The sequence below is a fragment of the Morone saxatilis genome, unplaced genomic scaffold, assembly GCF_004916995.1.
Source record: "Morone saxatilis isolate NCDOM2014 unplaced genomic scaffold, NCSU_SB_2.0 Contig24, whole genome shotgun sequence".
NCBI classification, from domain to species: domain Eukaryota; kingdom Metazoa; phylum Chordata; class Actinopteri; family Moronidae; genus Morone; species Morone saxatilis.
Window position 1 is genome coordinate 14,058,813 of NW_023339807.1, and position 22,539 is coordinate 14,081,351.

Consider the following 22,539-nt stretch of genomic DNA (forward strand, 5'->3'; position numbering starts at 1 on the left):
CATGTCCTAACACTGTTTTTCCCTCCCTCTCTCCTCTCTCTCTCTCTCTCTCTCTCTCTCTCTCTCTCTCTATCATTTTCCCCACCATCTAGGCCATTTCACAGCAATGGTATGGAAGAACACTAAAAATCTGGGTGTCGGTAAAGCCATTGCATCAGACGGTTCTTCCTTTGTGGTGGCCAGATACTCCCCAGCAGGAAATGTCACTAACCAGGGACACTTTGAGAACAATGTCCTCCCCGCTAAATAATCAAAGATTCCTAGCTCACCAACACTTGACTGAAGTCCGGAGGCATTTATTTCATTTTCCAGGGGAGTCTGAAGTTATCTGCCTGCACTGCCATGGGGGATACTCAGGAGAGTTCAACTTCTTGCCTAATAGACAACCATACAACTATCTTGAAGGGATTTTGTAAGATGAAATGCAGTCGGACTTAAAGTCCTATGTTATAGGATGTTATTTGCAAATGAGTGTATGAAGAAGTAGTGCTTATTTTAAGAAGCACTAATGTTTCATATGACTAACATTTACTGTGACCTTTGGATTGTATAATCTTGATGGCCATTTACTTTGCCTGTTATAGTATTTCATTAATTAATGCCAATACCTTTTCACACACTGAAATACATCATAGCCTCACATCAGTATTTGTGTATAAAGGGAAACTAAGTCAGTCAAAAGGACTTTACACATTAAAATGTGGAGTCATTGCTAACTAATTTAAAGCGAATGACTCAACATGCTTGTTATGAGTTTGCATCATTGCCACCACTTGTCAAAGCAGAACCCTGCTGCAATCCCAGATGTATTTTGTACTCTAACCAGTTTTGTACAATAAAGTTGATAGATGCATTTATTTGCAATTGGCATCTGTCTGTGCTTGCTTGTGTCATCTGTATTGTGTGACATTATAAGAGAGTGAAAAACAGAAGAAAATGAGAGTTTAATTTCATAATGACACATCAGCTTTTTTAGAAAAATGCGACATCTGAATCTGGCACAGTGCTACCAAAGTGTAACTCTGTAGTATGATATAGGCAGAGGCGTAAGACTGGGGAGAAAAAGGGGACTGGCCCTCTTGTGAAGAAGGCCCACAGAGATACTAGAATGAATGGCCATGGATGCGGGGAGGGGTCCATAGAGAATGCCTGTCCAGAATTTTGTGCTACACTCCTGAATAGAAGAACTTTTTAGACAATGTAAGCAGTTGCAGTGTGTAAACACTGATTAATTAGCTTTGCATACAGTCCAAAAAACAATTTAGCAGTGCAAAGTATTTCTTTAATGTCTGCCAACTACGTCTGCAAAACACTGAAACAATTATACATAATGGTAATATTACAATGCAGCATACCTACAATGTTAACTTTCAAATTCTGGAAATTATGTTTCTGCCTTGCCTATTTCAGCCAGTCCTTGGCTTCTGCCACACATGAACAGCATGTAATGATAAAGCATAACTTGCACATTAAATGCTCAATCTAATTATTTTAATTTACATGGAGAAGCATGTTATGTGTTTTTCAACTGCTCTACTTAACATAACTTAGACTATGTTGTTGTCACTCAGTTTGATGACAGCGGGTTCCAATTGTAAGTTAAAAGTTTTTAAAAGGTTTTGTTTACATTTGGATTACATATCTCATCTATGAGATAAAACATAATTGATAGATTTTACATTTGCAGATGATATGATAATTTTTTAACATCTTTTGAAAGATTGGCAACATTCTGCAAATGGGGTAAGGAAATAAGTTTAAAATATAGGCCTTGTGAATATGCAGAATGTTAAGGACTGGGCTGCTCCTCATGTTCAAATAAGTTACATCAAACCATCTGCAGTCTTTGCAGTGAAATCAATTTTACAATGCAGTCACAGCCCACGTTGGAACAGATTTTATTTAGCAGATACTGGGGATGCAACATACAGTAGCAGCGATACAGAAGAGTCAGTGGCGTTTAGGCTTTATAGGCTGGAGGAGGGGGGCAGGAGTCAAATCATCCTTACCACTCACATGGTCAGCTCCTATGGAAGAAGGAGAAAGACAGAAGAGACAGAAAGAGATTCAGGTAAGAATGGTGCAGTCGGTAAACATTAAACTGTGAAAGCTGTAGTTGAAAATACAATGTAATAAATAAAATCCAGATGAAAAAAATATTTGATTTTCCTTCATTAAACTAAAATATGAAACACTACTGTTGAAATGAGATGAGTCACTGTAGGAGATGTCAAACTGATTAAATAAATAAAATCCTCTGATAGGCAATATGAAGATGAGGATGATGATAAGCTATGTTAAGACTTTTGCTAGTGATCTTAAGGTAGCTTCATCTTACTTTCCACCTTGTCAAGAACAAAATCATCTGCGTCACTTAGACAACTTAGTTATCTGAGTGTGAGTTGTTGCCGCCACCTAGTGGGCATCAAACTGCACTGATGACCTATAGAGCCGTAGAGGTTGCTCAGTTACTGGGGAGAAATTGTACTTGTCATTTGTCCTCTGCTTTTCCTCCTTTACTCCACCCACCCTCCGTCTGTGCACTCCCCTGCTCACTGGCTATGACTCATTATTTTGTTCACCATCTGCCCTCCCTCTACCCTCTCGCTCTTCCCCTTTCGCTCCCATCCTTCCCCCTCCTTCCTCCTCACCATGATAGCATTCACAATGTCATTCTTGTTGTGTTTCAGTGCACGGACGGCCTTGGCTCGTGACACATTGGCCTGAGCCATCACCAACTCAATGTCCCTCTGCTCAAGACCTCCCTCATCCACCTGATGCACAGAAAGAAAGAAAAAAGACAGAAAGATATAACGTTAACAACAGAATAAAAGATTTTACTGAGTACTACAAGATACTGTACTGACATTAGGTGTTCAGAAACAATAGCTTAGACAGTAAGTACCTCTTCTTCCTCCTCTTCACTCTCCTCCTTGATGGTGAGGCTGGGTGGGACAGGTGGGGTCAAGGGAGAAGAGGTCACAGGCACCTTGAATTTCTCTGCAGCTGCTTTGTGAGCCTGCTGAGACAGGTCCTCAATCTGAGAAGAGAGGAGATATTGAGATAACATACATGTAAGCTTGAATAAAGAAAGAAAGAAAGAAAGACTTACCTTTGCCTCTCCAAATACAATGTAAATGTCTGACGCAGGGCTTTTGAACACATCTGGTCTGCTGATGACAAACAAGATACTCTTGGACTTCCTAATGGTGATTCTGGTCACACCATGGACTGGCTTCAGACCCAGCTTAGACATGGCCTACATACACATACAGGAGCAGAAAGAGCGAGAAAGAAAGACAAATGAACACAAATTAAATAATATCCACAAAAGATGAGATTTAATATAATTTTAAACTTTATTTGTTTATTTTTATTCCAACCTTGCGGGCCTTCTTCTCACTGCGGCTCTGTTTTGGTCTGTTTAGCCCTTCATCTGCAGAAGAGATAGACTGAAGGGAAAAACAAATATCAGTTACTTTACAGAGACATTTTCATATGTTAATTTTGCAAATATCACCACAAGTGACTCATACCCAGCCTTCACAGCTATTTTGTTGTTGCCAGGCAGTTTTGAGGCGATGCATTTTTTGTTTATAGCAACAGCACTAACAGCAGTTTTCTTAAAGTACAAACAAATACAAATTTGGCATGATATTATCCACTATGGATGAATAAATAAAGACAATAAACTTCCTCGACTGAAAATATAAAGGCAATAGCAGGTTATCTCTTATATACAGAAGGCCGATGTTTATGTTATGTTTACTCCTCAGATTCCCTTTCAGTCATGTCAAGATCTCTACACAACAAGCTTTTTAGTTTTCAGGCTGTCAGTGTGCAGCAAAGAGTTTCCTCCTGATTGTGAAATCATTATGGCAGGATATTGAAAAAACAAGTTATATTTCTCAACATAATTTCAATGTAATCCCAATGTAATACGTTATAAAATTCCAACATGTTCTAGGTATTAGTTGGTATGCCAGAGAGGTGTTAAAAAGATATAAGTAATTCAGTACAGGAAAAGATGGTTCCCAATAAAGCAGCATGAACAGACTCACCTGGGGCTCTGATGGTCTCAGTGGCTCCGGCTCCTCCAGCTCAGGCACTGACCCCTCACTCTCAGACTCATTACAGGAAGCCAATATGGAACCTACACAAGAATATTGAACACACATTCAAGTACATGCAAGTGAAGTGTATCATATCCTTATTTCCATAAAAACTAATCACCATAGAAGAAGTAGGGCAATAGTGACTCTCATTAGTGCTACACTGATTAAGAGTCTTCATTAAAAAACCTAAAAAATCACCCAATCAACTCCAAGGAATTTAATTAGCCTATGGAAAATTAATTACTATGTGATTTTTACATTATGCTCTGTTGGAAATAATAGGGCACTCTTCATCCATAATTCAAATAGTGAACTGTATAACGCAGAGCATTTACATGTCTTGTCATCTGTCACAAAAGTACAGCAACTTCAATCTATTCAGTCCTATTTTATCAATTTATATTCAAATAAATGTACATGTCACACTGAATAACTAACTGTGGGTTCACAATTGTAGAAACAGAAAGAGAGATGGAAATAGGCATAAAAAGGGTGGAGTGTACAACACAGAGTGAAAGAAATTTAGGGGGATTCCTTATGCTGATTCCTATGTCCCATGGGAGGTCAGAAACAACTCACAATTGTTTTTGAAGGATAGGTCAATCTCTTCAGAAATCTTGTGGCTGTGGTTGATTGGACAGCCTGACTGTCTGTCGGTTATTTTGTGGGCAGAGAAAGGTTGTATTTCCCGTTGATTAGATGGACCAGATTCTTTCTGCATCGATCCATTCCTTTTTCCTGCAACTCCTCTGGGCTGGGTTCTGTGACCACGTCGAGGCAGTCCACCATCATCCTCACTGTCTGTCTCTTCCTCAGCCAAAATGGGACCTTCAAGAGCACACATTGATTGATCATATTAGCATTTGTATATTTGTATCTCACATTTGACTTTTTTTTAATACTTAAAACCAACAGACCACGGGAATAGAGTAGCCCTTTGACTGTTGGCAGAATTGACTATAATAAATAGGATAGGGTAAGGAATATGATATGAAATTCTTCAGTGTGTATTACACTGTGATATCAATCTAACAAATTATCATTATACTCACCTCTGCACCTGTCTTGTGTGCTCCATGTCCGACCTTGCTTGATTTGTTTGTGAGGCTGGATGTTGAGATTAGGCTGAGACTGTGAATAGGACTGGGGACGGGAAATAGAGACTGGAACACATGCTGCATCTAGAGTCCCAGACCCAGGTGAAGATGACTCCTGGGTAGGCTGGGATAGGTTTAATGGCAAGGCAGTGGAGAATGAGGGTGAAGAGACACTTGTGGCAGATGTAGCTGATGTACAAAGGACAACAGTGACCTCTTGAAGGTTGTTGTTAGGAAATTGGGAATCAGGGGCTTGTTGTGTTGCGGGGGAGGTAGCGCAAAGCATAGGGGTGGTGTGGCACATGGACAGTGAAGACTGTTGCTTGGTTGAGGGCACAGGTTGGGATTCCTGCACGGGTGTTGGGAGATCATTCTCTGGCTCTGTTGAGGCAGGTAGAGGAGAGGAGGAGGAAACAGGAGATGTTGAGGAAGAAGGTGGAGTCAGAGAGTATGATATGGGATCCTGGGTAGGTGGACTGTGGCCAATATCTATGTTGTTGTCATTAATGTCCACTGTGATTCCTCTCTGACTATCAGATAGTGGTCTGTTATCAAGCACTTCCTGTTCCTGGTGTAATTCTTGGTTCATTGCTAATACAACATTGAGGTTGTCTGCAGTATGCATGGTAGAATTGCAGTATTCATGGCTTGGACTTTTGACATCAGGACTGGGACTGTCGTCCCCCTGCATTAGTGAACCAAATTCAGCCTGGCTGGTCCTAGATGTCCTCTGTTGACAGTCCGACAATGAAGCTTTGCTGTTTGCCTTTTTGCCTGTCGTAGTTTTAGAATTGTCCGCAATCCCCTTTGACCATCCATCTGCAGTGGTATTTAATGGAGCAGAAGGTTTCTTTGGATCATCAACAGATTCAGAGCTGGAGTCAGCATGACTGCCTGTCTGGGATGCCCTGTGTTTATTCTGCTTCCCTCTCCTCCCTTTCTTAGCAGCTATTGGTTTATCCGTGCAAATTTCCCCTTTTGGGTTGTGACACGCAAAGTGCTCTGGACTATTCTGTGCAGGAGAGGTTTTCCTTTCCTTTTTGTTCTTCTTATCTTTCTCATTTGCTTTCTCTTCTGATTTGTCTTCCTCATCTTCCTCCCCTGAGTTACAAACAACACTCTGCTGTCCTCTAAAGGCATCTTTAGTCTTTGGTTCATCAACAAGTCTGTCAGTCACAGGACTGACATCCCCTTTTCTTTGGCCTTCAGTCTGAGGCTCCAGCAGCTCTGACTGGGAACCAGTATTTTCCATCTTTTCTTGACAAGCTCTGCTTAGTCTGAATTCATTAGACTTACATTTAGGAGTAAAGGAACCAAAGGATCCGTGTAGCAAAGAAAATGCTGTATTTCTCTCTGGAGTGATTGTCTGACACTCTGGACTAGTTTGACATATTGACTTGGTTTTATCTGGTGAACTGAGATGTTGGTCTGTTACATTTTTGTCCACGGGAGTGTCAACTAATGGCGCTGAGATGCTACAGATAGCTTCTTTTGAGGATGGGGCCTGTGTTGTGTCTGATGTCTGGTTTATGGAGCTGTCTGTTGGTTCTCGGTCTTCATCAGGAATTGTGTCTGAAACCTGAGGTGGCAACTCTTCAAGTGGAATATTGGAAACAGACTCTCTGACACTTACATTCACACTCTGGGGTCTCACTTCCTCTGATAGAGCATTCAGACTTCCACACATGGCTACTTCCAAGGAGTCAAAAGCAGAGTCATTGTTATTGTTAGAATTCCTCCAAGTGTCTTGTATTTGTGTGTCTGTGTTATCTCCATCGTTGTCTGGATTCAGATTACTGACGTCATCCTCTGGAAATCTGGAGCTTCCATCCTCTCCTCCCCCTGCTTCTGATATCTCCTCAATGGACTTCCAGTGGACCAAGTTGGAATCAGAAGCTCCCTCTCCTACCAATTCTTCATCGGCCATCTGATCCCTCTTTTCATACAGAATGTTGTTATCTTCCTCATCTAATACAGAACCTAGAACATTGTCATCATTTTTGCACACTTCACTGCTCATGTTGGGGCCCACGGCCGTCTGTGTGCTCTGGCCCTCTGCATCACACATGAGCAGACTCTCAGCCTCTAACTCATACCTCTTCCCCAGAGACAAGGAGAGAGACTCCCCTGCTCCCCAGACCCCAAACTCAGCCCCTGATCCTAATCCTAGACCAAATCCCAGCCCCATCCTGTCATCACACCATGCTCCAACTCTAGGGCCCATCTCCCTGCTTGTGTCAGTTTCTGAGTTTTCCCTTTTGGGTGAGATGGCAAGGGGGGAATGTGGAGATCCTACAGCTCCCAGTACCCCCTCTTCAGTACTGAGGGTGTTTTCCCTCAGGTTCTCCTGAGCAGAGTCACCGGGGCAGTGTTCAGGGGTCAGGCTCAGATTGTCAGCGAGTTCTGAGATGATCTCTGGAGAGGCAGAAACAGGGATATTGCTGGGGTTAGGACTAGGGTCTTTAGGGCAGGAGAGAAGAAGAACACCTTTATTCAAATCATTGGTGGCAGTGGCCAGATTCAGAGATGGACCAGGATCAATGCTTCTACTCTCCACACTCATAGACTCTGAGGTATTCCCATTCTTCTGGTCAAGTTCAATGTCAGACTCCATCTGAATATTGGACCTACACATGGCCTCTGCCCCACCAGGCACATCAGATTTATTGGAGAATGACTTTGACAGTACAAGTCTACTTGCTCCTACAGTCCTGTGACTTTCTGGCTGATAATGACGAGGCTTGATGAGCAATTTGAAAGAATCTCTCTCGGGTTCTTCTTCTGTGGGTTCCTCCCCTGAATAATGATTGCTCTGTTTCAAACCAGTATCTGTCATCTGGGGATTTTCGTCAGCCAATTCATCCGGAAGAACTGAACTGTAAGGGGCTGTCGTCTCCTGTGAGGAACTAGCTGAAGGGGGAGAGACGTGGACCTCAGCAGCAGGGTCAGGTGGAGCATGAATGACAACAGGAGTGGTGGGAGGGTTCAAATTAGGGCTGTCTTTTGGTTGCTCAAGGGGGTTGGAAGAACCAGAGATATCAATCATCTCACTCTCAATCCCAGTCTTGTCCAGGATGCTGGAGGATTCTGGTTGACAAGAAATTGCTTCTGAGCGATCGAACGGCTTCTGGTGATCCACAGGTTTGTCTGTGCTCACGTGCACATGCAAAGGTTTTGTCTCACTCATGTCACTGGTAGATTCCAGATCAGGATCTAACTGTGGTTCAGGGTGTTTAGATTCATCCACAGGTTTGGGTTCTATCATGTTGCCTTCGGGGTGGGCAGCAATGGCTTGAGAAAGACAGGTGGTTTTGGGTTGATCTACAAGTTTTTCTGTGCTCAGTTGTGTGTGCAAAGGTTCACTTTGACATGTTTCAATGGTAGACCCCTGTTCAGGTTCTGGTTGGATTTCAGCCGGATCAAGTGCATCCATTGGTGTGGGTTCTAGTGATTGTGCATGCCTCTCAGTGCTGTATAGACGTTCATCTTCCTCCCCATTATAGGAGGCAGAATCCAATGAGTCATCAGTATCGTCTTGGAAACAGAAGGATTCGTCCAACCCCTCATTAATAGATGTCTCTGAAAGTGAATGAAGGAATGATGCTGAGCTGTCCTCATCTTCAGGATCCTCGACTGCTTTACTATCACACTCCTTCTTATTCTCTTCCTGCTCTCCTACTTCTTCCTGTTCCTCCTCTTCTACCACTTTTACCTCTACCTTAGCTTCCTCACCTGTCTCATCATTCTCATCACTGTCATCTTCATTATTTTCATCAACGTCATCACCATCAGCAGCACCATTAGCATTGCCATCACCATCCCCATCACCATCACCATCATCATCATAGTCATAATCATCATCTTCATCTTCATCATCGTCATCTTCAACATCACCCTCCTCCTCTCCTGCTGCATATGCATTTACATCTTTTCCTTCATTTATGTCATTAACTTCTCCTATTTCATTCTCTTCCTCTGTGGGAAAGAGGGTGATTTCCATTGAATCAGCCTTAAAGACAAAGCTAGTGTGGAGGGGAAAGGAGATGAGGGAGGCAGGGATCATTCTTTCCTCCTCTGGTATATCATCAGCACAGGCTGCCTGGGAGAGCATGAAAGAACTTGGGCCAAGCCTACCAAAGGCTCCAGGACAGAAGGCATCCAGTGGGATGACAGGTGAATCAGGGCTAAGACTAGATGAGGCCATGGTCATGTTCTCTGTATCAGGAGTTAAGACAGTGGAGGGTAGTTCTGAGTGATCATCCATCTGACCATAATGTTCATCTGGCATACATGCCTCCAGTTGCAGTTTCAGGCCTGTCTGCATGGATCTAGAGTACTCTGCTCTTCCTGCACTGGCCTCTTCCATTGGGCAGAGTGAGCTTTCAGATTCTTCCCCATCCTCCTGGGAGTCACTGCTACGGCTGCTACTGCTCCTAAGAGGGGAATTATCCTCAGTCACCCAGCACGGACGACAACTTTCTCTGGAAATCTTGATCTCTTCCCCTTTTAAAGCTTCATCCTCCTCGAGGATCACTGTCCCTGTTATACCTATTCGTGAATTCATGACAAAATCCTCAGGACGGTATAAGCAGAAGTCCCTTGCCCTTTCCTCCTCCCGTTCTGGACCAGCTCGTCCTTTTTCCTCCCCAACTTCATCTCCAATCTCTGATAAGGAACCCACAAAGCAAGCAGGGGCCTCCGGTGCTTCCTCTGTGAGGAGCAGGTTGGGAGAAGTGGAGGGGGAAGTGGAAGACGTGTAAGAGGAGGTCCAGCTGCCTCCCTCTGCTGTGATATAAGAACCAGAGGGAGAGGTGAGAGGGGAACAGAGGTCCTCACTGTCTGAGGGTGAGCCAGGGGAGAGTGGACAGGCTGGAGAGCCAGGATATGAATGATGTTTAAGGTGCGAAGAGCGGGAAGCCATCTTGATTGGTGTGGAAGGGGCAGTATAGTACAGGTCAGGGTCAAGAGATGAGGGTACACCCACTCGTAGTGGGTCAACAGCATAGGCAGGCTCAGAAAAGGACAAAGCAACTGGACAGGCCAGCTCAGAAAAAGAGAGGGAAGGCACTTCATCTTGAGAAAGGGTTTGACCCTCTTCCTGGTTGTCTGTCAAGTTGTCAACTGTCGTGATTGGCTCTGGAGAGGGGGAGGAAGGGGGGTTGTGAAAAGGGGAGGGGAGTGTGGTTGATGGCTGCACAGGGTCTTTTTGCTGCTCCTGTTGTTTTTTAGGGCTTTGGACCTGGTTTTCCTCTTTGCTGGGATCCAGACGGGTCTCTTTTGCTTGTGACTGGGAATCTGAAAAGCTTGCGATAGCTGGCAAAGGAATAGCCTGACCACTTGGCTCAACCAGTTGTTTCTCTTTCTGGGTCTCTGTTGTTTTCAGCAGTGTCTCCTGACCCATCACCACTCTTGTGTCGATGGTCTGTGGCTCTTGATAGTCACTTTCCACCTCAGAACCAGTCAGGACCTGGGAATAACACATTGTACATACATATTAATATTCATATTAGTATACTACTAAAATGTGCCTTGTAGCACACCTGCTGTAAAATTTCATGTTCATCAACATGTAACACACACCTTGATTCTCTCCATTTTAACAGGGACATGGCGGCCACATGGTCCATGACCACCTAACTTTCCAGACAATCTGGGTGTGTTGTTGCGATGGTCAGAGCCTTCAGGTTGAGGTCTTGGAGTACCAGAGGAGCTAGGTATTGCATGAAATATTCGTGGTCCAAACGGAGAGGTGCATGCTGGGAGTAGCTTCTGAGGAGTACTAGGAGAAGGGCTGGAACCACTGTCACTAGGGGAAGAGCCACTGTCACTAGGGGTGGAGTCAGTAGATGGATGTCTGGTCATGTCTGAAAAACAGAAAAAGCAATATAAAACAGTTAAAATAATGCAAAGGACCAACTGCGTCAAAAACTTGGCCTAACAAAGAAGTGAGATAATTTGAGCTGACTGCATTATCTCAGTACCACAACACTAGACATGATGTGGAAAGTTGCACCGCCTTTGGTGTACAATAATAGACTTTTTATCTCTTTAGTTGAACTTTACTTTTCTTCTCCCACACACTAACTCAGAGAGAGCTACAAAAATGTCCCCAGAATGCCAGTCAGTAGATTAAATATCTCTCTGTATGTTATTCTGACACTGCAAATGACTTTGGAAAGCAAAACAATCACAGAGACTGAAAACACAGAGTATTACCAGACTGTCTTTTTGAAAAGTGTTAGAAAACTAAACCCTTCTGCCTGTAGTGGTCCACCGTAAGGCTGGAAGTGGAAAACAATGCTTCTCTACATACATTATCTTACTTCACCTCTCTGAGTTTCTCTGTCTCTCTCTGTCTCTCTGTATCAACACACACAATTGCACAATTAGCCAGGGGCAAAGTAAACTGTTATTGAATGTCCTCTTGTCCTTCTAGACCATGCTATCATCTTTATAACTGTCATCAGGAATGGAAAATCACTGAGATGAAATGACAGGATGAATGAAAGAAATGGAATGAGTGGAGGGAGTCTCGTGCATGAGCAATATAGGGATATCAAATGGGGGGAGAAGTCTAAAAGACCAGTTCCACTGCTTATTTTTAATGATTTTGTTATGTCAAAATCATTACTATACAACAAAACCATAATGTCACTGAAATATCCCTAAAGGATGTGATGTAAGCCTCTTTCTCTATAGCACACAGGGAGGGAACAGAATCTTCATTTTCGCTCTTAACTGGGCCATTGCCACGGTGACCTCAATCCACATGCTGATTGGCCATTATAACACACAAGTGGCTCAGCTCGGTGTCAGCCACAAACACACACTTGCTCTACCAGGAACCCGGATATCACTCACTAATTCACTCTGTTCTGTTTCCCCTCCTTTGTCCCTTTCCTTCGAAATGTCTCTCTAAACCTTTATCTAATCCTCTCCTCAGTCCTGTTTCATATATGAGTATTAAAAATAGCTGCCTCTCCTTGTTTTAGTTTCAGTTGTGACTCTTTGCCTCCTTCACTCGCCTCCATGTTCTTTTGTTCTTGTCACATTGTATATCTCCTTTCCTTTTCGTCCCTTGCTGCTCTCCTGCCCTGCCTGTGGTCGTGGCAGATGCAATCATCAGCACTTAGCAGGCCAGCCTGATCACTGCCCTGATAATATGCTCTAGGTGTGTTTGTGTGCGTGCTGAGTCATGCCTCAAACTATAAAACCTAATCAGAGAGATGCACAGTTAAGCATGCACAAAAGCCAACTCCTGTTTTACACTCAGATGTACAGCACTATCTAATATAAATAATAGGCACAGAGCAGGATTGTGATCGTTTCTTCCTGCATTGCTACAATGATTATTTACATACCCATAGTATCTGACTTATAGAAAATCAAGCAAAACAACGGCTACATTGAACACATTTACAAATACTGTATCGTCCTCCCTTACATAGCTAGGCATTAGAATCACATGTAAGACCTGCATGCTGTTGGAACTACTGTTTTGCTAGGTTGCTAAACAAGCCAGTGACACGTATTATATCTGCTAGCATTACTGTCAGTCCCGGTCTCTTTGCTGCACATTCAGTGCTGCAAGTAATCTGTGGATGCCTGCCTCTCTTCCCCTCCCCGGCCCAGCCTTGGAGTCTCCTCTGGGGGTACACAGTGAAATCGAGCACCCGGCTTGCCATACAAAGAGCAGGCCGCAGCAAGCTGAGCAAACTGGAGCTGCGTCACAGAGGCTGCAGCACTGGCCTGTCAGCCCCAAGGGGAGCCTTTATTTCAGCTACAGCTCAGATTGAGCCATGAAGTTGAGACACCCTAATAGTCTCAGGTGCTTCTTTGTCTATCTCCATCTGCCTCCCCTCTTTAGTCATAATCAATCCTCTAACCTCGCCTTTTTACATCAAGTATGTGCCAGAATACGAGTTGTAAGCAGAGCATCCGACAATTCTCTTCTCCCTCCTCTGTCAAGATTCAGGCCAAGAAAGCTTAAAATAATTTCAAGCCTATGAACAGATCAGGCCAATGATGAAGTTAGAGCAGGAACATTTCCAAACCAGCAAACCACTTTCAACATCTTCGAGCAGAGAGGACGCAGGGGTTTTTCTTTCTAGCCATTTTCATTATCCATCATAACTGTCAACACTGTACTCATGAAAGCTATATTGTGTACAATAACTGTACTTCCAGACTTCCATTGATGACATTCTCACTCTAACCATAATGGCTGGACTGACTCAAGGGGACGTTAATAAAATCTTGGCCCTCCCAATCTGCACCGACCCAATTTTGTTATATATCCCTATTGTAATTTTTATTTCCTTACTTATTTCATGACTACACAACTTCAAATATACAACAGCAAGATGAGCAATGACTGACAAGATTTTAAAATAGTTGTTGACTATAACAAAGCTCTTGTGCCTGTGTTTTCCTACAGATTGCTGCCATGCTGCTGTGTCATGTTCCTGCTAAGGCTGGGGGAAGGGAGGAGCCTCTCTACGCTGCCTTTACAGCTCGCAAATTTGCTGGGAGGATGTGGATGCAGATGGGGTGGCACTATAGCTAAATAGGAGGGATAGAGGTGAGGAGGCCAGGGTTAGGGCGGGGGAAGATGGAGCTGGGAGTTCTGATGAGGATAGGGGCTTGGTGCTGGAGAGACGGCAATTACACAAAGGTTTTGGAAGTCAGATGGTGCATTTAGACGAGAGATTGTTTGTTAATCTGGATTTTGTGATGAGGAGTGCGAAGAGGTGGGCTGGGAGTTTAGAGTTCTGGGTTTCAGAGGCTTTGGGCATTGCTGCTAATAGCTGGGAGCTGGAGGGAGGGGGCAACATGCAGTTTAGTGAGGAGGCTAATATGCAGCTGAATCACAGCTGCACATGTCAACAGACAGATAGAAATGACCAAGCTTTAAACTAACATGCTAGTTTCAAGCAAATCATGTTTAGCTAGCAGTCTCTCACATTCACTAGCCAGCTTTCTATCCAGCTGACTATCCCCTTTTCTCCCCACCTGCCACAATCTAATTAGCAATATCTATTCGCTCTACTATCCCCTGGTCTCTGTCTTCGATCACATCTACCTGCTCCATCCCCAACCCAAGAGGTCCTACCTGGTCCAGGGAGCCCTGTCTCCTCAGCTCCCTGCTCTGGATGCTTGTCGGTGGGGACAGATCTGTGCGTGCTCTCCCCCGGCATGCTTCTCGCTGGCTCTCTTTGGCTCTGACGCAACAATAAACCACACAGCCGGAACAGACAAGGTGAACAGGGAGAGGGAGTGAGAGTGAGAGAGTGAGAGGGAGAAAGAAGAAGAAGGGGAGGGGGGGGGACCTGAATGCTCAGCGACCCAGCACTCAGATCTTCCCTGCAGCACGTGTCTGTCTATGTGTGTGTGTTTGTGTATGAGACAGAATGAGACAGACAGAGAGTGAAAGAGTGAGAGATGGGAGTATGTGCTGGTCTCTCTCTCTGTGGTGCAGCACAGTGATGCTGCTGTTGTGGGCGTGTGTTTAAGAGCCTCATGATCCAGTTCATCTGAATATGTGTGTGAGTGTGTGTGTGTGTGTGTGTGTGTGAGGGGTGTATGTAGAATCTAATAGGGAGCTGCAGTATTCCTCTTGATGCCCAATTCATGCTCCCTCCCCCCTGCCCCTTCCTCCCTGTATCTCTTTTCTCTGTCCCCACCCCCTCCCCATCTCTCTCAGCCAAGCTATGACTGGATCTTGGGAGATGATGTCAGCAGATTTCCACTGCTCTCTCAGTGCTGCCCTCAACCTTGAAGGAAAGGACCAGTACTGCAAAAACAAGAGAAATTTAATAAAGGAGGGGGTTTCAAGGAAAACAAAAGTATCGGGGGGACAGGGAAACTGAAAACACAGACAATCAAAAGAGCAGAAACGAAACCTAAAAGTGTACTGCTAAATATACCCTCTGCCTCCTGTTCTGATTGCATCCCCAAGGAATCAACAAGGAGACATTTCCCCCGAGGGCAGCTACAGCATCTGTCTCAACCCTCCATCTTAGACACCTCTCCAGCGCTCTTGCTGGTTCTCCTCCTGTGTTTCTCTACTTTTAAAGTTAATAAGTGAGGGGGAAAAGTAGATGGAAATAGAAAGACAGAGAGGGGGCGGCAGCACTGAGCCAAATGATCAGCAAGGGTAGTTTCCATGGCAACCCAAAACTTCCCATGATGGAGTGCCAGCTCAGCAGAAGTGAGTGCCGCTTTACTGGATAACAACGAATAGCCTCAGAGCAATCAAGGTGACCTCAAGAAATTAACCTGCTGATAAACTCACAGTTTAAAAAAAGAACAAGTTTGTGAGTTCTCAACTCACATAATCCGCCTGATTGTAGCTGTGCACAGCAGCACTTCTCAGATATCCGTCAGAGACAGAGCAAGGACAATATGTTTTACCAGTATTGTCTGTTTCATATTAAAATACTGTTTATTTGATATATTGGGTAGCAAAAAAGCTTCATTGTTTATTAAGAAGGAAACGTCATTGTGCAGTGACGCATTTTCACATCTTTTGTTAATTAGCTCTACTTGAACATATTTGCTGCACCTGCACACTGCCAACCTGACAGACAGGAGATAATATGATCAAGGAGTTCAATACTGGAAGTGCTGGCAGGGCTCTTTGTCAACAGTCCATCAATCGATCCATTAATCCCTGAATATCGGGAAGAATGAGGTAGACACCATGGCTCTGGCTCATATAATGGTTTATCAGAGTAACAAATTATTTTTGTGTTTGTCATTTCCTGTAACTTCATTTGTCAGAATGTTTTTCTTTGGCTCCCTCAGTTTAACTCATTTTCTGTTCTTCTGCCCTGGCTTGCATTTGTCAGGCTTCCTCCCTCCCTCTACTGCTCAATAGCCTCTAATGTCAGAGTGCTGCCCATGTTGTGTAAGCAGTTTCAGGTCAGCAAACTGTTTATCTGAGAAACGTCTCTTTAATAAATAATCTGTGGAACCTTAAAGATTTCAGTATTAAGATAAAAAAAAAAAATAACAATTTTAAACAGTAAGAGCAAATGAAACATGTACAAATGTATACATTATCCAAACTGGCTAATTTTAGTGATTTTATTGCCTCTTATTTCATACTGCAAACCAAAACATTTCTTAAGTACTCAAACTATTTTTTGGTAACAAAGCTGTTTTAAGACACCTACTCTGCTGCTCTATTCTGATCCAAGAATTGCTTGCTAATAACATTGATGCACTCACACCATCATGCCAGAGAGGTGCGCCATTAGTTGTTAGATGTGAAATGAAACATATGCTGTCTGAATACCACACCAAATACTATATTATGTACCAATGTGCACATCATACACACGCCCCACATCCTGAATCTGAATCCTACAAGGCATATAGTCAACCTCCTAAAAATTAAAAGACAAAAAACAATAGCAATAAAACACTTTATTCCATCACAAGAAGACACCTATTCACAGAGATAATTAAGTTATTCTTATCTATTCACATGCTGATAATGAGCACAATGTCTTGGCCAATATTTTACAAATGGCCCAGGTGCTTCAGCTTCACTGTCACTTGCAGATGCAAAAACTATCCGTCGGTCATTTCTACTGAAGGACTCGCTGCTGTGTTTATTTCTGTCTCTCTCTGGCTCCAAAACACTTGCTCGTCATCACCATGGAAACAGGGAAAGCCCCACACGTTTCCAAGGGAACCAGAGTAAAAATATGATTTTTTTTTTTCTGACAAAGTATAAGAGAGTTTTTCTGCAATGCTGCGAGTGTGAACGTAGGTGTACATGTGTATTCCTCGTGGTCCCATTTGGTTGGGAAAGCTTTGATTTAACTGAGTCTGCAAATTTTCTCAAGACTGATGGGTTTACTTGGCCATGTCCTCAGCCACAGCCTTCCCAATGTTGTCCTTCAGGTATGCCAATTTCTGCCAGCTTGTCTTCAGCTCGAACCACTCAAAATATGGCACCTGAAAATAAACAAAAAGGATGCATTTGAAAACCTTTCTTTAAAGAGTTAAAGGGTTAAGAACCCTCTCATTACCAGTGAGTGCTTAAGAGAATGCATTGATCAAACTCTTTTTATTATCATATATTTACAGACACAAACAATGTACACATAGTTGCCCAGTTAACACATCCTGCAACACTGCAAACCTGAGAGGGAAGTGATGCTACTATTGGCTAAAGGACATTGTCCTAGATGAGAAAGAGAGTTTGGATTGGCCTAGATGAGGCAGGGCTGCTGCTGGAGCTCTATTTATACCACAGACTGCAGCGGGACCCACCTGACTCTCAGCTCTACAAAAGTATTATGTCCTGTTGTTAGCATTGCCTGTCAGATACAACAGCAGCAGTGCTGCTTCTCTGCCTCTGTTCAATGAAATATGACTCACTATCACAGCAAACACAACACACAGAGAAAATAATTTTTCAATTGGCTTTAGTGAGTGTGTAATGAAAAACTGATCTGAAGAACATAGCTCAGTTCACCCTATTTGCAGGTATAGAGGAAATAACAAAAGCTTTTACTTTGAAGTACATAACCAGTCACAAATACTGCCACAAAGTTTGGCTATCCCCTCTCCTGCCTCTCCATACCTCCACTGTGATGAAGCCAGCCAACTGGAGATGGCGCTTCATCATGGTAAAGCGTCCCAGAAGGTCTTTAGTCTTTGAGCCAAAGTTTGGAAATTCCCAAGCCAAGAAAGCAAGCCTAAAATAAGTGAGTGGAACAGAGGGCAAAATAAAAGCAGATGTAACATTCAAAAGAAAACCAAAAGTAAATCTTTAAACAACCAAAGCCCCCATGATTCTCCTCTATGACTCACCGCCGGGCCCCTACAGGTAAAGCCTGGTTTCCTCCTCCACTGGGTAGATGAGGGGCTTTCAGTGTTGAGATGTCAATCGGTTTGTAGTCACAATCCACGGCCATCTCTCCATCTGATTAGAGAAGGATATGAGAGTTGTAAAAGAGCTCTCTGCCTCAACAGAAACTACTTCTCCTTTAGGTTTACACAGACATGACACACAGTGGTAAATGTTTCTTTCGTGTATAAAAGTCTCGTACAACTCCAGTAATAAAAGCAACAGACAGCATGGTATGTATGTGATTTCAAAGTATATATGGGCTATCTTGGCCCCCTTACCAATAGTCCATCCATACACAGTGTCAACCCCAGTGCGAAGGGCCTCTTTTTTCTCACCCACCAAATCCTGTAAAGCCTCTCTCAGACTGCTCTGTAGGGGGGAGAGGGGGGAGCTGCTGGCCAACACAGGCAGGGCACTCAAGGAGCATTTAGATTTTGAGGAATCCGGATGCTCTAACTTGAGAGTAGCAGCAATGTGGAGGAGCTTCAGCCTATAGTTCTCCGCTTGAGATGGACTGCCCGCTACAGACAGAAAAGATAAAAGAAAGAATGAGCGCTGACAACCCACTGGCATCAGTGCTTGTCAAAACCACTTCAGGAATGTTTTAGTAATCTGGGGAGCAGTCTTTGGTTCGTATCTGTGAGAGCTAAATGTGCCTAACCAGAAATCTATTGGTTCAACACTGCCATCTACTGAGCCAGAATGTGTGTGCAGCGAGTTCCCAGAGCCTCAACAGACAACACAGCAGATCAGGATGTTAAGAAATATGTAAAAAGGAGTCATATCATTAGTATGGTCCCAAACAAAATACCACACATTGTTGTTGTGTTCTGCTGTCTCTGTCAAGAAAAGTTAGAGTAGGTACTTTGAGGGGGGGCATTCTTACCAGGTGTCTGAACCACTTTCACCAGCCTCTCCTAGTTTAGAGGAGCAGGTGCTTTACTCCAAGGTTCCCCTAAACTGCTGACAGTGATGTATACTAATACAAAGTGTGTGTCTGCATATTTATAAAAATAAATAAATTCAACAAGAATGTACAGAAGATAAATTAATGCCCACAGTTACGTGTCTTACCTAACACTATGGAAACAAAATCCTGTTGTAGGACCGGGGTAAGGTAGTGGGGCTTGGCCTGCTGTAGCACACACAGAGACCAAACAACATCTGTGTACAAAAATGGCTTCAGGTCCGAGAGAGAGTCCTTCAGCATAGAGTGAGCCTTTACACAAAATGGCAAACAGATCATACAATTAAGGTGGGAAGTAGGAGCAACAATGGACAGTGAACAAACAGCCTTTATTGTCATTTAGTACCATGGTATAGAAGTCTTCTCCTCTGCTGGGCTGGAAGTCCAATCTGGCAAATGTCATGAGCAGATTACAGAGGTGGACGGTGTTGTAAATCTGTTTTTTTGCTGTATAGTGCTGGTGAAAAAAATGTAGAGAGAGAGTTACACAATGAGAGAAGATATTCAAATGATTCCCTAATTTGAGATTAGAGATTAAGGACTTTTCAAAATGAATTTAACTGGATTTGGTTTTAGGCGTTTGACTGACCTCAGCAAAGGCCTCAAAGAGAGGGATGTGGAGCCATTTGAGGAAGCCCAGTGATTTAGCCAAGCTTGTGACAGTGGAAGCTTTGAGCTCAGGGACTCTGGGTAACGTCTCTGAGGCAATTCGTTGAAACAGCTGAGAATGGTGGAAATTCAACTTCCCTATAAAAAGGGAAAAAAACTAATTTTAAGCATTACACAGTATATTACTGAGCAAACAGTGCTTTAATCTGTTCTGCCTTTCAATAGAAATTATGTTTTTTACCCGTGACAATTTAAAGTAGAATATTCAAGTTTAACAAATCCTGTTCAAAAGATTTACTGACAACATATTATTGCTTAAAAATAGACCAGTTGTACTGACATTAAAGCTTAAATTTTCAGTGTTACATTCAACTAAATATTATACCTACAGATGAGAGGCCTTGTCTATAGTCTTATAAGCCTTCACTGGTTTAATTTGAATCATAAGATAGCTTTCTCTCAACTAGCTTCCATTTCCCTGCTTGATTTGAACCTTATCGGCAGTCTGAACCCAAAAAGTAACAGTTAAACTAATCCTTAAAACATCTATGTATCAGACCTAGAAGGCGAGATGACAACAAAAAGACAAATTTACAGAATGGGCAATTAAGATGTGGATGTACACTATGTTCATTTGGTGCATACGTGCCTTCAGCGTTACTGGATACAATCATCAGTTTTATTACCGTATGAAAAAGCTATGTCCACCATCAGTGGAGTGGTGAACTCTGACGACTGCTTCTGGAGAAGGTGGTAGGACAGAGCTCTGAGCAGCGGGACAGATCTGCGGCTCTGAGCTGCCAAAGATACACAGATTTTGCGGATCTCTTCCGCTGTAAAGCTCTCTGCGATCTCTAAAGCCTGTAATAAAGACAGATAGAGGGACTGTACTATGGATTGGGATTTTTAGTCTGTCCAGACTAATGATATATTCTAGTCTGCATACTAATCAGTGACTGAGTATCATGATGTTTACATTTTATACTATTCGCAAAATACACATTCTCCTGTCAATGATCTTGTGACATTACATTAAAATTCTAACATTTTTAAGCAATTAAGTCCGTGTTAAATAGTGATGGGCGTTTTTAACTCTGATACCTTGTCTTCAAGTCTGTCCATCAAAGTAGGTGATATGCGTTTTCCTTTGGATATTAGTGCACTGACAGTTTTAGCATCAGCAATTTCAGTCCAGCGCAGTTCCAGCTGTTTTAACGCAGCATTCACTAGTTCCACATCCTGCTGTCTGGTCATGCCTGCTCCCAAATTTACTAGGTAGCTCAGCTGCCTGTAGTTTAGCCGTCGTATTCGCCACAACACCTCAGCTTGAACAGAACCAAGTTGTTTATTGGAGACTTCCAGAACCCAGAATGCTCGCAAAACAGGCACTAGATTGCTGTTCCACACTGTATTCATCTGGAAGAGACAAAACACACACACAAATGTGTAATTAATCCTAACAGACAAGCACAAGAGCTTGGATAAGATATCAGTCACATTACATGATGATAATGCAAGTCCACCCCTCTTTCTGGCGTCCTTACCTGCTGAGATATGGTACTGATCATATGCAGCAGCCTTGAATCCGTCATCAGTTGTGGATTTTGTTTCGGAATCTTGAACTCTACCACCAACTTTATCAAGGCTCTAGCAGCCTGATTACCATTACCTCTATGCTCTTCCCAGGCCAGCAGGATGTCCTCTGGCACTGCTGCCTTATCCACCAAGTCATCCAGCTTGGTGCGTACAGGCACATTGGTAAAGGTGTCTTTCTGGAGAACTGCCCTTCCCTCACACATTAACCTCACTGTGGCCCATGGCAATCCTTGAGCCCTCTGCACCTCAGCCGGCCCAGCCACAGGCGGAGGCAGACGGGCAGCAGCAGCTGGAGCCTGGGAGGAGGCCCTGCAGAGCAGACGGGCGTATCTGCCCAAGAGTCGGCCGGCCATTGGTTCTAAGAGACGAGACAGTGGCCACAGATAGGAAAGGTAAGAAAAGGTTTCTCACAGTTCAACAGCTGGTCCCATCGCACATCCTGCTGAAGGGGGCAGTGGAGGAGACAGCAAGATGTGTTGGTGAAAAGAAAAAAGGTCAACAGGTTCATTTAGCAACAATTCCATCCTGTCAGCATTCACCGTCATCTCAACCACACCGATCTTTCCTTGGCCATTAGTAACAGACACAGAGCTCTAGGGTCGTGTAATGTTAACAACGAGGAAATGCTGGTTGTGTAACCTACAACGCAGATAACTATCTGAGGCACACAGAGACAACACAGTAATGTATCGAGGTTGAGATCGGCAGTGTGTGTGCTGCTGTAGCTCTGACTGAAGCTGTAACTCTGTGTGCTGTTTAATGCTCCTGTCAGGTAAGCTTCAATGCTGACCTTGTCGCAGAGCTGAAAGGCCGCCGGCCGGCAGCGTCCCGTTCCTCCTCCGATAACAAACACAGTAAGGTTTATGTGCAGAGGCAGAAAGCACACTGAGCTCACTGCACCGCCCGCTGCCACACAAACACACAAACACACAAACACAACACTCACCAGTAATCCCCGATAACTTTGATGAAAGCTGCTCACATGGAGAAGTCTGTCCGGCAGAGTCGCGAGATGATGACGTCGCAGGACAGCATCGCGTAACTCCTCTGACGCAGATGTAGTTCTTCTTCGTTTACCTTTAATGGCAGATTGCGATCTTTTACTTTGAAGGTGCACACCGCCACTGGCTGTACCGGAGGAATATATAATATATATTATTATATTATTTGTTACATAATACAAATTATATATGTATAAAAAAAACGACTATATATATTTAATATAATTATATAACGTTATTATATGATAATATATTCTATCATGGCTTTCTGTGCATCCTTTACCCA

The 22,539-nt window shown here is 43.4% G+C and overlaps 3 protein-coding genes across 3 annotated transcripts in view; 1 reads left to right on the forward strand and 2 right to left on the reverse strand.

The window, feature by feature from the left end:
* Positions 1-868, forward strand: part of glipr2l (GLI pathogenesis-related 2, like) — a 5,363-nt gene extending 4,495 nt beyond the window's left edge. The window contains exon 5 of the mRNA XM_035673171.1: positions 93-868. Within this exon, the coding sequence (XP_035529064.1) occupies positions 93-250 (158 nt within the window). The 3' untranslated portion in view covers positions 251-868. The remainder of the gene's footprint in view (positions 1-92) is intronic.
* Positions 869-989: 121 nt separating this feature from the next.
* On the reverse strand, positions 990-14,647 carry nacad (NAC alpha domain containing). The gene is made up of 10 exons (XM_035672554.1): positions 14,325-14,647; positions 10,793-11,076; positions 5,168-10,679; positions 4,695-4,943; positions 4,062-4,153; positions 3,384-3,452; positions 3,113-3,259; positions 2,906-3,040; positions 2,652-2,774; positions 990-2,027 (listed from the first exon to the last, which is right to left on the reverse strand). Exons 1-10 carry the CDS (start codon positions 14,407-14,409, stop codon positions 2,013-2,015), a joined length of 6,711 nt encoding a protein of 2,236 aa, XP_035528447.1. The 5' UTR covers positions 14,410-14,647; the 3' UTR covers positions 990-2,012.
* A 1,975-nt stretch (positions 14,648-16,622) lies between these two features.
* Positions 16,623-22,295, reverse strand: tbrg4 (transforming growth factor beta regulator 4). Its single transcript, XM_035672848.1, has 11 exons — positions 22,199-22,295; positions 21,201-21,610; positions 20,758-21,072; positions 20,343-20,517; positions 19,637-19,794; positions 19,394-19,504; positions 19,155-19,299; positions 18,359-18,601; positions 18,041-18,152; positions 17,811-17,925; positions 16,623-17,179 (listed from the first exon to the last, which is right to left on the reverse strand). The coding sequence occupies exons 2-11, from the start codon at positions 21,603-21,605 to the stop codon at positions 17,078-17,080; spliced, it is 1,881 nt and encodes a 626-aa protein (XP_035528741.1). The 5' UTR covers positions 21,606-21,610; positions 22,199-22,295; the 3' UTR covers positions 16,623-17,077.
* Positions 22,296-22,539: the final 244 nt, after the last annotated feature.